Here is a 12,743-nt window from a genome sequence, read left to right as displayed (position 1 = left end):
GAAAAATGTTTGATGTAATAGGTGGTATTCTATAGAAAAAGGTTAGGAATCATTTCCCCTCCAAGGCCTTTTTAGTCGATCTCAGTATACTAGACTTTTCTAGTGCGACTTACATTTCATGTGTGTACGAGCTTGTTATACCAAGCTTGTCTAGTATGATTTACATTTCGCAGGTAGTTTGTAAGCTCGTATAAATGAGTGGGTTTACAAGTTTTCATTCATGATAGGAGGCCCAAAATTAGGCCCAAAGCGTACTTCTATCTGAACTTGGCCCATGTTCCTTCTTTATCCAAAGGATAAGATTACACTCTCTACATCTATTTCCTCTCTACTTCGCCATTGATACAAAACAACAATGGCAGCATCTTCTCTCTCCACCTTCTCTTCTCTCTCTCTACGCTCCCCATCTCGCTTTTCTCCTTTTCAATCCCAAACCCACCATACATTCTTCATCCCAAAACCCAACCTGTCACCATTTTATCTCCTCTTAAACCCAACAAAATTCGACCCCATTAAACCAAATTCCACAACTGCTGAAACCACTTTCTTTGACAACACAGACCCAGAGGAAATTTCCACTTATGACCCTCCAGAACGTCCTGAAGACTTTATAGAACCAGCATCTTTCGATGACGGTCCAATGGAGTCTGAAGAAGAAATTGCAAAAGCTTATGAAGAGCTTTATGGGGCAGCTTATAGCGGAGAGACTTTTCTTGGGAATGACATATATGCAATGGATTCTAAGGTGAAAAAGACTACTTCGTTTGGGAAAACCAAGAAGGAGAAGGCCAAAGATGGGTTTGACGAGAGAGTGGTGCAAGTTAGGAGAGTTACTAAGGTTGTTAAAGGTGGAAAGCAGTTGCATTTTAGAGCTGTTGTGGTTGTGGGTGATAAAAAAGGGCAAGTGGGTGTTGGAGTTGGTAAAGCTAAAGAGGTTATTGCTGCTGTGCAAAAGTCTGCCGTTAATGCTAGGAGGAATCTAATTACTGTGCCTATGACTAAGTACTTGACTTTCCCCCACAGGTAAATGGTAAACTGTGTGATGTTCTCATTTTCTACAATGTGCTATCACTAGTTAAGTTTTGACATAATTGTACGATTTTTGTGTAGTTTTCAGCTAGTTTAGAGGCTTGAAAATCCATAAATTGAGCTACATGGTGGGAATTTTGGTTTGTAGACTCTGATCATCACTGTAGAACCAGAAATGCCAATGCATTTAACCACCAAATCTTTTAGTCTAAGTGGTACAGGCAGGAATTTTCTCTACATATTTCTGGGTCTCTCAGGTACTTTTTATGGTTGAGAATTAAGAGTAATAACCTAGAGATCTCCTGTTTGAATACCAATTATATCACTCAGTGCGAGCCCTTCTGCTCTAGCCTACCTAGGCATAGTTACTGGAACTTTTTTTTGTGTGGACTGTAGCTGGTGCCTATGAATTAGTTGAGGTGCAGGAATTGCAGACCTCTATTCCAATGTCATTAAAAATTATGAGAATTGAGGTCCATTTTATGCATTTGTTCAATTCAGTAAGGCTGCAAAAGCTACAGAAGTTCACTCCTCTAAGGTTGAGGGTATGGCTGATCAGTTTCTTATCTGTTACCTTTGCCATTTGAGTTGTTTCTTAGGATCAAACTGTTGCTAGAGTCGTACTTCGTATAGCATTATATGGCAAAGGTAGTATAGTGCCGACAAGTTTGAATCCTGTAGTGAACCAATTCTTGTAAGGTGAAGATGGATAGAGGTGTAGGGGGGAGAGGACATTATCTATGTGCTCAAAGATGCAAAACGACTGAATTATTCTGTTAAAAAAAAGTAGAGTAGTTCTGCTTCCATATATTGATGATGCTGGATAGTTCTTTATTCTTCTTCTTCTTTGCAAAGGTAGTATAGTGCGGACAAGTTTGAATCCTGTGGTGAACCAATCCTCGTAAGGTGAAGAAGGATAGAAGTGTAGGGGGAGATGACATTATCTATGCACTCGAAGATGCAAAAAGACTGATTATTCAGTTAAAAAAAGTAGAGTAGTTCCATTTCCATAAATTGATGCTGCTGGATAGTTCTTTATTCTTCTTCTTCTTTTGAATAATTTTTGCATAGGTTTTTCATTGTGCCATGGTATTCTTGTGTAACCAAAAGTTGGCATGATCACAGATTTTCGCTCAGAAAAAGTCACCAATTTTAGTTGTGCCTCTTGACGTTAAACTTAACCAATAAATGGAATTACAAAGAATCTTCTAGATCAGTTGTATATGGTTCTTGTCTTGGATATACTTGATTGATCTCTGTTCAAAAACTTTCTTATGTGGTTCGACCTTTCCTTTTATGGACTGAGCCAAAGACAACCAAATATAAAATTTCCATCTACCTGTGAACACTTTTGGAATCTCGCCGTCTCTACTCCTTTCACAGATTGAGCCAATTCTTTCACACCTCAACCATGGGTAGGATTTGACCCTGGTGTCCCATGATGTTCACCCACTTCACTACCGCTAGGCAACACCCATGGGGACGGGTACAGACTGGGATGCTTGATAAGCTCTATATATTTTAAGCATCTGAAATTTAATTTTTCGTAATTGTATTATGGCGAACCTCTCATGTTGTTGACTGTATGTGCACAAGTGTGTGTTATTGGTCTCTGTGTTTGTTTTCATTGATTTAATAGGTGACAAAATGTACATGTCCACTATTTCATCTGTCTGAAATATGTGAAAGTCATAAAAATGATTGCTTCTCCTCTTCAACTTTAAGAAAGGATATTCAGTGAAAAAGTAAAAAAAGTAGCAACTTTTTGTAGATTTGTTTTGGTGTGTGTGTGTCACCATTTAGACGGATATGTTAGCAGGGAAAACTACTAAGTTTTGTAACATGAAGGAAATTCTGTAGATTTTTAACTAGATTGTCAGTCTAATAAATAAACAAGTTGGTCATTGGTGATTCTAGCCTATGCATCTGAAAGAGATCAATTTGATCTATCCTCATTTTTATTCCCTGATTGCATTATTAGCTGTCGATGTCTTTTTCTGAGTTTCTTTTGTGGGAGGGGAGGGTGATATCAGGAGTTCTTTTCTTTTCAAGTCTCTTTCCTTTTCTTTGGGTGGTGTTTGTTTTTGAAAATTCTTTTCTTTGAAGAATTGAGAAACATGGTAATGAAAGTTATGACTTAGCAGTGGTGCTATGTTTAATTATGTTGAAGACAGGCGGGCTATATATATTAGGACGTGTATTAACTATAGAGCTGAAGTTTGTTTCTTGTCATGGTTATCCTTGCACCTCTATTGCTAAATCTGGAGGAATGAAATGAGAGGCCTGGAGGGGATGGAATACGTTTATATGAGAAGTTTTTTTACTCTCTGATCCTCTTTAATTTATTGTTGTCCTAGAGGGATGCACATATTTGCAGCCGTTTGATGAGAAAAACTGATTCGTCTAAAGGTTTTACCACATCTTGCCTTGAGGAAATCTTCTTTTAGCATTTGCCTTGCCATGTATGTAGACTGTAGTTGCAAAAATATTGATTGAATTAGGCAGCTCATTGTGAAAGAATTAGTACCTTGCTATTTGCAACCAATGAAGTGGACAATGTTCAAATTTCAGTAGAGACGCAAGCTTTAGAAAATTTCTTTATATTTTTGTAAGTCTTAGTGGGTAAGAGTTACTCGTACGTGTATTAGTTGAAGATAGCAGGTGGAATAGTACCATTGTCCAAAGGAAAAAAAGAATCATGTTGATATTGGTTTATAAGTTGGGGATCTAATATTGCTGAACACTAAATTGCAGATCTGACGGAGACTTTGGAGCAGCAAGAGTGATGCTTAGACCTGCAGCCCCTGGTACTGGAGTGATTGCTGGTGGTGCTGTGCGGATCGTTCTTGAAATGGCTGGTGTTGAGAATGCTTTGGGGAAGCAGCTTGGGAGTAACAATGCCCTCAACAATGCCAGAGCCACTGTTGTTGCTGTTCAGCAGATGAGGCAATTCAGTGAAGTTGCTCAAGAACGTGGCATTCCTATGGAAGAACTCTGGAAATGAAGACCTTCCTTTCTTCCCGTTGCTTTGATTTGTATCTTCAAGATTTTTGTAGAAAAAAAGTCTCAACTGGGATAAGCTGCAGATGCACCATTTAATTTTTCTGCAAGTGATTATTTGTTAATTATGTAAATTTCAAAATGCAGCCTTCTCAAACAGAATCTTTCTTCTATAAATTCATAAATTTAACACTAGTCGTCAACATCTCAACCTGGACCAATGTCACATTGGTTGGGGGGGTCTAAAACATACTAGTGTAATTCATCCATTTGGTATCTAGTTTTTCAAACATCCTCCATACTACCTAAGACACAATTTTTAGCACATTTTAACTTTCTGTTCCATCTTTTAAAAACACGCTGAATATGATAGTAGTACTGTAGATATCTATCGGATAGTGATTAATGAAGTGGCGTTGAGATAATACCTTTCATCCTAATCTCATCTACCGAAAAAGGGAGCCCACCTGAAGAGATTTTTGACGGTTCATTCCGTTCCAGTGATGTGATCTTGCAAAATGGTATCTGTGCCAAGAATTAACGTGCGGCACGTGTCCAACCGTAGAAATTAAGTGGCACATAAACCTCTAAACGTGTCACTCTCAAGAGACCCACCCCAACCCCCTTCCTTTATGAACCAAATTCTCAAGAACGTTGTGACGAAAAAGAGTTAACTAAAACCTTAGAATCATCTTCAGTCCTTTTTTCATCAACCAAAAAGAAAAAGTGTCCAAGCAAAAGCTGAAACAGAAGCATCAATGGCGTCCATAAGCAAAAAATCTATCTTCAACCTCTCTAAAGCCTTCCCACATCGAGCCTCCTCTATCTTCATTGGTCGTCAAATATGGAAGGTTAGTCATCCTACATATATAAATATAATGAACAAGCCATAAATCCATCCAGAATTTGAAATTAATCAAATTTACATACATTTATAATTGAATCCACATTTATTTATAAAATATAAAAAATATTTTTTGTAACAGAAAAGTTCTCAATTTATCTTTTAATTTAAAGTTTGTTGCATGAAATTACCTATTGTTGAAGCGGTCAAACAAAAACATGCTTAATTATATATATATATATATATATATATATATATATATATATATATATGAGAAAAAAACCATGTTCATGCACCAATTGTCTTTGAGTAATTTTATTGGTGATTAACAATAATATACTGGTAGAATGGCTCAATAAGATTGATCGCCTAAAGTCAACTTTAATGAGACGTTTATTGTTTTGTGGTCAATCTTTAAAAAGAAAAATTTAACCTAAAATTTATTATAGGTAAGAATTGGACTTCAATTCTTTTTAAACTAGAGGTCTGAGGTTTGAGTCTCGTAATAATATTTTGTTTAGCTATAGAGTACTTTCCTCTTTGATTGGTTCGGTGTGTCTCAAAATCGAATTAATCGGGAAATTCAATCTAAATATCAAACATTGGATAAAGAAAAACTGAGACCTTCAATATATATATATATATATATATATATATATATGTTAAAATAGTACTACTCATGTATTAAAGGGAGCTGCAACAGAGGAGGCGTGGGAACAACAGAGCAGGAAGTTGTACGGGACCGATAGTGATGAAACGGGTGGTAAAGTATCTGAAATGGCTGCTGATAAGGCGAAAGAAGTGAAGGATAAAGCCACTAAAACAACTCAAGATGCATGGAAAGCTATTGAGGATACTGCTCAAGAGTTGAAAGAAAAAGTGGTGGGAAATATAGATCCAGAGAAAATTGTTGTGGAAGATGAGAAAGACCTTAAGAAGAAGTTGGCTAAAGAAGCAGGAGGAAAGCCTGTGGATGAAGATAAAGGTTTGAATGTCAATTGGAGACCCATTGTTGAGAAGAAACCACAACCCTCTTGAAAATCATTTTCTCTTTGGTTTTTTTTTTTAGTACAATGGACTAGCTAGCTTGAACTTTGTAATCTACTTCTACTAGCCTAGATTGAATGAATAATCAGAGCACTGATCATACTTTGCAAAGCTTCCTTCTTTTTTTTCATAGTATTATATCCACAATCCTCTATTTTATCAAAACGATATCTGACGATGTTTTCGATCTTAAGGTCGTTTTAGATCATAAATTTTAAGTCAGGTTATTTTATATTTTATGTCAAATTAAATGATTTCACATAATTAATAAAAAATTAATGAGGGATCGGAGTAATGAGAAACTAATGCAAGCCTGGAAGAGTTCAGTGTTTGTATGGAATGATGATATAAAATTTAGGCAGGATAAATTTCATACCACATATTCAATCTCAGACGTCGTGTTACAATTGTAAAAAGTCTAGGGGCCTACCTCTTTGATAAAAGATTGTAATAAGATAAGATTTGATTGGATATTTACGATAAATTATGTTTATGAAGTCGTAACAACATGACGGAATCCTTTTATCTATCGATGTCGATATATTTGTCTAGTCTCAGTTGTAGTACTTTATATGAAATCTACTCGATCGTTAATAATATTTTAAGATGCATTTTTCGGGATTTAATGCGTTATTGTGGCGAGTTGCACGGGTAGTGTATTTGTATGATAAATTTTGTTGTTCTGGATGTAGAGTTTGCTCAAATGCGATTGAAAGCATCTGTATGATAAATTTTAGTTGTTCTAAATATATGGTAAATTTCACTATTCTGGATGTATGCTTATTTTTTAAGTCGTATTATAATTTATAGATACGCTTATGCATAGGGAGGAGCAATTTTTTATTTTGAGACAGTAGGTCCTAAAAACCAGCTCTTTTAATTAGAGTTAAAATATTAATCGAGTTGATCATTCAAAACACAAAACTCATGAGCTTCTTCTTAAATTCTAAGAAGTTAAAGAGCTTAAAAATAAAATGAAGTCAATTCTTGGTCTTTAGTTTCTTTTTCTTTCATTTTAGTAAGTTAGTTTATAAACTTCTCTTCTTTTATTTTATTTTTCGATGAAACAGTTCTCGTTAGTTTTTTAGTCAATTACTAATTCTCAACTCGGGATGACAATATGAAGTTTTTGGCCATTTAGCATTACCCTTTAATTTATAAGAAAAGCATTACGTGTACGAAATATTTAGATAAACCGTATTTTTATTAATTCTATATATGTACAGAATTAAGCTAAAAATTGTGTTTTACATCAACTGTGGTAATCTCTTGCAAAAACAAAAGGAAAGGAAAAATAAGGTCAATTGCATCTGTGTGTAACACCAATCACAACTTGTGCGTCGTGTAACAATTTTGAATATGTTCACTACACGTGGCGTTTACAATCAAACGTGTCATACTCTAACGACGACACCAATTTGTTTATCTTTTGCAAGTTTGCCACTATAATATCAAAGCCAATTTGCCGAATGAAAGAAGTGCAAACTGTAACACAGAAACTGCAAGAAATCACATTCACGAAAAAGAAAAAGAAAAAGAAAAATTACTCTCAAGCCTAAGTTTTTGTGATAGCAACCAAAGAATGGCAGCGATGTCAATCACAAAAAACGCCATTTTGAACCTGTCAAAGTCACTTCCTCGAACCTCTTCTCTTTTCATCCGCCGTAATGTCTCCTTCTTCTACCCTTTGAAGACTATTCCTCAAACAACATCTCTTGTCATTCGTCACAAAATCTGCTTCTCCTCTTCCCCTAATCATTCTGAGGTAATATTGTACTAGTACATACTCTCTCTGTTTCTGTTTGTTTGTTCTGTTTTTGACTATTTGACACGGGCTAAGAAAGGTAAATAAGATTTTAAATTTAAAAAAAAATGTTAAAATGTACCAAATGTCTTTTTAATTTTGTGGTCTTAGACAAACAAATTGAGCGGGGAGAATATTTGTTTCAAATTGCTAGTTCATTGTAATAGACGGTTGTGACATGTTTTTACATTTTTTAACTTTGGATTTATAAGTTAGATACCCTCCAACGATGTGTTTTACATGTTATATATCACGTTCCTTTTGACATTTATTCTTTGTTAAGAATTAACTCTAAATAGATCTAGTCACTTGCAATTACTTTTGAGTCAATATATTTTTACGCTGATAATACATTTCTCTTAACTTATTTTGTTTGTAGCAATAAAGAAATTACTCAGCCACCTCTCAAGTGGTCTAATTGTGTAAAAAGAAAAAATTATTGTAGGAGCTGAGATCTTCCTTTTTACTGTCTCTGTCCAGGACAATTTATATGATTTATTTTCCTTTTTAGGCAGTGTAAAAAAGAATGACATATTTTTATAGTATTAAGTAACAATTTAATTTTAAAATGTTCATTCTATTCCTAATGAAATGATTTATAGTTACACAATTTTTTATTTAGACCATAAGTATTTAGAGAAGTCTTCCTGTGCCGAGTCACTCTACAGGAGGAGTAGTGTTTTGCCAACTTGCTACAAAAATCGGTTAACAACTTTAGATTAGTGGCACACCTCAATCAAATACATTAAAAAATGGTGGCGGAACAATAATGTTCTTCATTTTATGTTTGAAGGATTCAAATGTATTTCAATGTATGGGATTATATATAGTGGATATGTTGTTGGACTCAAAAAAATGTTTTTCATTTATGTTTCAAGGGATTCCATGCATCGGAGGACTTAAAAAGAAGACAAGACTTCGATAGAGGTATTAAAGATGATAAATCTCCTATGAGGGAGATAGCTGATAAAACAAAAGACGATATGAAAGAGTCCATGGACGAAACTAAGCGTACAGCCAAAGACATGAAAGACAAAACAAACGATATGGCTGCAAAGGCATCCGATAAAGCAAAAGAAGGGAAAGACAAGGCAGCCGAAATGGCACATGACACTAAAGAGAGTGCGAAAGAGCGAGCCCACGACATGAAGGAGAAGACTAAGGACACTGCAGAGTCCATGGCTGATAAGACGAAAGAAGGGGGAAGCAAAGTTGCGGAGACGGCACAGGCAATAGCTGATAAAGCTAAGCAAGCAATGCAGGATGCTATGGGAGCGGCGAAAGAGACAACTCAGAAGATTAAGGAAACTGTTGTTGGTTCGGCGGAGGATGATAAGAAGTCAGTTGATGATTATATCGAAGATCGTATGGGTACGGGTAAGCGGAAGGAAGATACGATGGATGAAGATGTGGTGGAGCAGAGGAGGCGTGCAGGGGGTTCTGGTGATCCTAAGAAATTTTGAGCAACAGGAATTAGTGCAAGTTTAATCTGAATAATTTAGTGAAAAAGGTTTTTTTGCTAATATGTACTTGCACAACTTATTTCCTTTTTGCTTATTTGTATACAAGCATGAACATCTTCTAATGTCAGTTTTTTTTTAAAGTTTGATTTGAAATTCACTTGGCTGAATTTGCTTCCCCCAACCCCACGGGCAATATTTTCATGAACACACATAAATTTATAATTTCCAAACGGCATCTAAGATATCCTCTTAAAGCTGAAATAGGAAAGGGAAGATTATGGAAGAGGCAAGTGGACTTCAACATTATTTTCTTAAAAGGTGAAATAGGAAAGGGGAGATTATGGAAGAGGAAAATGGACATTAAGATAATTAGATAATTTTCTTAAAGGTATAGGAAAGGGAAGATTATAGAAGAGGAGAATGGACATTAAGATTATTTTCTTAAAGGTGAAATCGGAAAGGGAATTAGATTATTGAAAGAGGAAAAAAGACATTAAATTTATTTTCTCACAAGATTATTTTCTTAAAGGTGAAATAGGAAAGGGAAGATTATTGGAAGAGGAAAGAAAGAAGACATTAGGTTTATTTTCACTTAATTGTTTCAGTATCGTATTATAATTTATTGTATTGTATCCTATTGTATTGTTTTAATGAATGATAGATTGTATTATTTTTCATATTTGTATTGTATCGTATTGTATTGTTTTAATGAATGATAGATTGTATCATTCTCCGTTGTTACATTATGTATAATAGATAGTACTATCGTTCTCCGTCGTTATATAATGTCATGTTTTAAAATGTATCATATTAAATTGTATCATACTTTATTTTAATGAAGGACAGATTGTATCGTTCTTACATAATGTCAATGATAAAGTGGGATACAAGTAGAGTTACTATTAAAGGTAAGGTAGAAGATAAATATGATTGTTAGGTACAATAAAAGAAGAAATGTAATATGATAAAGTGGGATACAAGTAGAGTTACTATAAAAGGTAGGCTAGAAGATAAATATGATTGTTAGATACAATAAAAGAAGAAATGTGATTATTTAATAATAAATAAAAATAAAATGAGAAGAAAATATTAAGATAACAATGTGATTTAATTAGTTATATAAAGTGTGTTTTTTCGTTGTTACTTAACAATGGATTTAAATGATACGATACAATAGAATTTAAATAACAATTAAAATTAATATTATATTTAAACTAACAACACAATAACTATCCAAACGAAGTGCTAAGAATCGTTATTTGGGGACAACTTCGATAGGTTTACTCACCTAATCTCCAAGTAAAATTCATACGAATTTGTATCTTTGTAGGCTATATATAAACGTCATCGATCTCGATATATTGGTCGTGACTTGTGAACTCCTATCTTTCAAAAAATTACAAAAAAGGGAAAATTACTTAAATACACAACACTTCTTTACCTATTCTCAATATTTCCCTACTCTTTTACTAAAATACAAAAATTTCTTATTTTCCCCCAATTCAACTTAACCGGATACTTTTATTAGTTTGAAGAAAAATCAGATCTTTCTCATTCCCTAAATTTTGCCCCCAATCTCTCCCATTACAGTTTCAGTTATCAAATTCAAATAATTTTGAATTTGAAAAGAATCTTATCACTTTTAAACCGGATTCAGAGTTCAAAATAGGGTTTCTCATCGTCTTCATTGTAATTTTCGCCTATTTTTTCTTTATTTTGTATCAATCGTTTTATCTTGCATTATGCATCTAACATCTAACTAATCTCTAATTTTTTATTCAGAAGATCCGATATACAATGGTTTTCAGTTCAAAAAGGTTGTCTATTCCGATAACCATGACAAATTCAAGTTCTAGCAAGAAAAAATCGAAGAAGAAAGTACATGCAACTACTTCAAAAGATTCGAAAACCCTCCAAAAAAGGGGTAGAAAGGTTGCCCCACCCATTGTTCGACCAACATTACCAAATGTAAGCATCAATTTTTCCCATTTTTTATCATATATCTTACCCCTGTTTTTGTTAATACGAGTGTATCACTCGTCTATGGTATCAAGGAAAAAAGTTTATGCAAAAGAGATAAATAAGTTGTCTGTAATGCTTCCAAACTATCTTCATGATAGTGGGTTCTTTGATAAAACGGGAAGAACTGATTGGGCATCAATGGAGGCGTACAAAGACAAGGAAAATGGTGAACTGTTGGGTCCACAACAGTCGTTTGAGGTGGAATATGCTCAAGACATTATGCAACAACAAAGCAATAGCCTGTTAGTATTGTAAATAATTTGTTTACTTACATATTTAATTCACTTTTTTAATGTATCTACTTTTTGTTTGCAGTGATTGTGGAATGTATGTAGCTGCATTTGCTGAATATTTGAGCAACGAAATCAGCATTCCATCTATAAGTTTTCGGAGTGCCTATCTTCGCAATAGATATGCAACACTGTTATGGAAGTATGGTATGGACAAGTTCAAGGCGTGATATGTTAGCGATAACGATGATCCTACAAGGCCGAAGAGTTTCTACACTATACCAGCAGAAGGTGGACTGATTAATATAGAATAATTATGTTTTAGTATTGTGTTTGAAGATTACGATTAATTAGTATTTTGTAATATTCCTTCCCTTTCCAACACTGTTTTTCTAAGTAATTATTAATTTGAAGACTATTTTTTTCAAAAATTGTATTCCTATTTGAATTATTTTTCCAATTTATGTATCTTATACACCAATACTGCCGCTACAATATAACTATCAGATACAGAATATCAGATACTATATATTCCATAATTGGGTCCACAACTACTTTTCAATTTATTTAGTATTTATTAAAACATGTGGTAGTCTTGATGCAAATCACAAATTATGATAACATATTATTTTCATATACACAATATCCATTCAATTATTATGTATATGATACACATTTACTATCAAATAATATGTTACAATTGGTACAAAACAATTAAGTTTCAATATATTTAGTATCATTTAACATGTTGAATCTTGTAACATTGCTTTAAATAAAAAAAATCAACAAATTTTTATATAAAGTTAAAATCACACCTAATGGTAACATCTTATTGTGTATCAGATACAAAATATCCAACTAATTATTATTTATATGATACACATTTTAGTATCAAATAACAAATTTGTGTATATGTTACAATTGGTAACAAAACAATTAAGGTTCTATATATGTAGTATTCTTTAACAGGTTGAATATCGTAACATTGATTTAAATCAATAAAAAACAACAATATTTTATTATCAGATACAAAATATATTTTGATTGTTTGAATAAAACTTGTACTGTTTTTTCGAAGAACAAGGAGACGTTTCATAATTTGAAATTAAAAAAATATAATTTAGTTGGAGGATTATGAACGATTGATTGGTTGAAGGAAGAAACGTAAGCGTGATTTGTGGGAGTCAATTATAATTTCTGTTTTTAATCCCTTATTTAACGCATTAAACTGATAACAACAATTTAATAATTTAAGTATCCGCATGTTATTAATTAAAGTATCCGCGCTGCTATATTATGTATCC

General features: G+C 33.6%; 3 protein-coding genes across 4 annotated transcripts; all 3 read left to right on the top strand.

Annotated features, from left to right (window-relative positions):
* The first annotated feature begins 292 nt into the window (after positions 1–292).
* On the top strand, positions 293–4,191 carry LOC102585478 (30S ribosomal protein S5, chloroplastic). The gene is made up of 2 exons (XM_006346958.2): positions 293–1,023; positions 3,784–4,191. The coding sequence occupies exons 1-2, from the start codon at positions 356–358 to the stop codon at positions 4,031–4,033; spliced, it is 918 nt and encodes a 305-aa protein (XP_006347020.1). The 5' UTR covers positions 293–355; the 3' UTR covers positions 4,034–4,191.
* Positions 4,192–4,640: 449 nt separating this feature from the next.
* Positions 4,641–6,046, top strand: LOC102584927 (uncharacterized). 2 transcript variants are annotated; one of them, XM_006346957.2, is made up of 2 exons: positions 4,641–4,880; positions 5,577–6,046. In XM_006346957.2, exons 1-2 carry the CDS (start codon positions 4,874–4,876, stop codon positions 5,909–5,911), a joined length of 342 nt encoding a protein of 113 aa, XP_006347019.1. In that variant the 5' UTR covers positions 4,641–4,873; the 3' UTR covers positions 5,912–6,046. The 2 variants fall into 2 exon arrangements, with proteins under 2 accessions (XP_006347019.1, XP_006347018.1); XM_006346956.2 differs by having other exon boundaries at positions 4,647–4,880; positions 5,564–6,046.
* Positions 6,047–7,451: 1,405 nt separating this feature from the next.
* On the top strand, positions 7,452–9,222 carry LOC102584607 (ABA-inducible protein PHV A1-like). The gene is made up of 2 exons (XM_006346955.2): positions 7,452–7,685; positions 8,603–9,222. The coding sequence occupies exons 1-2, from the start codon at positions 7,503–7,505 to the stop codon at positions 9,185–9,187; spliced, it is 768 nt and encodes a 255-aa protein (XP_006347017.1). The 5' UTR covers positions 7,452–7,502; the 3' UTR covers positions 9,188–9,222.
* Positions 9,223–12,743: the final 3,521 nt, after the last annotated feature.

Source organism: Solanum tuberosum, unplaced genomic scaffold (assembly GCF_000226075.1).
Source record: "Solanum tuberosum cultivar DM 1-3 516 R44 unplaced genomic scaffold, SolTub_3.0 scf00083, whole genome shotgun sequence".
NCBI lineage: Eukaryota > Viridiplantae > Streptophyta > Magnoliopsida > Solanales > Solanaceae > Solanum > Solanum tuberosum.
This window is presented reverse-complemented; position numbering and strand designations above follow the sequence as displayed.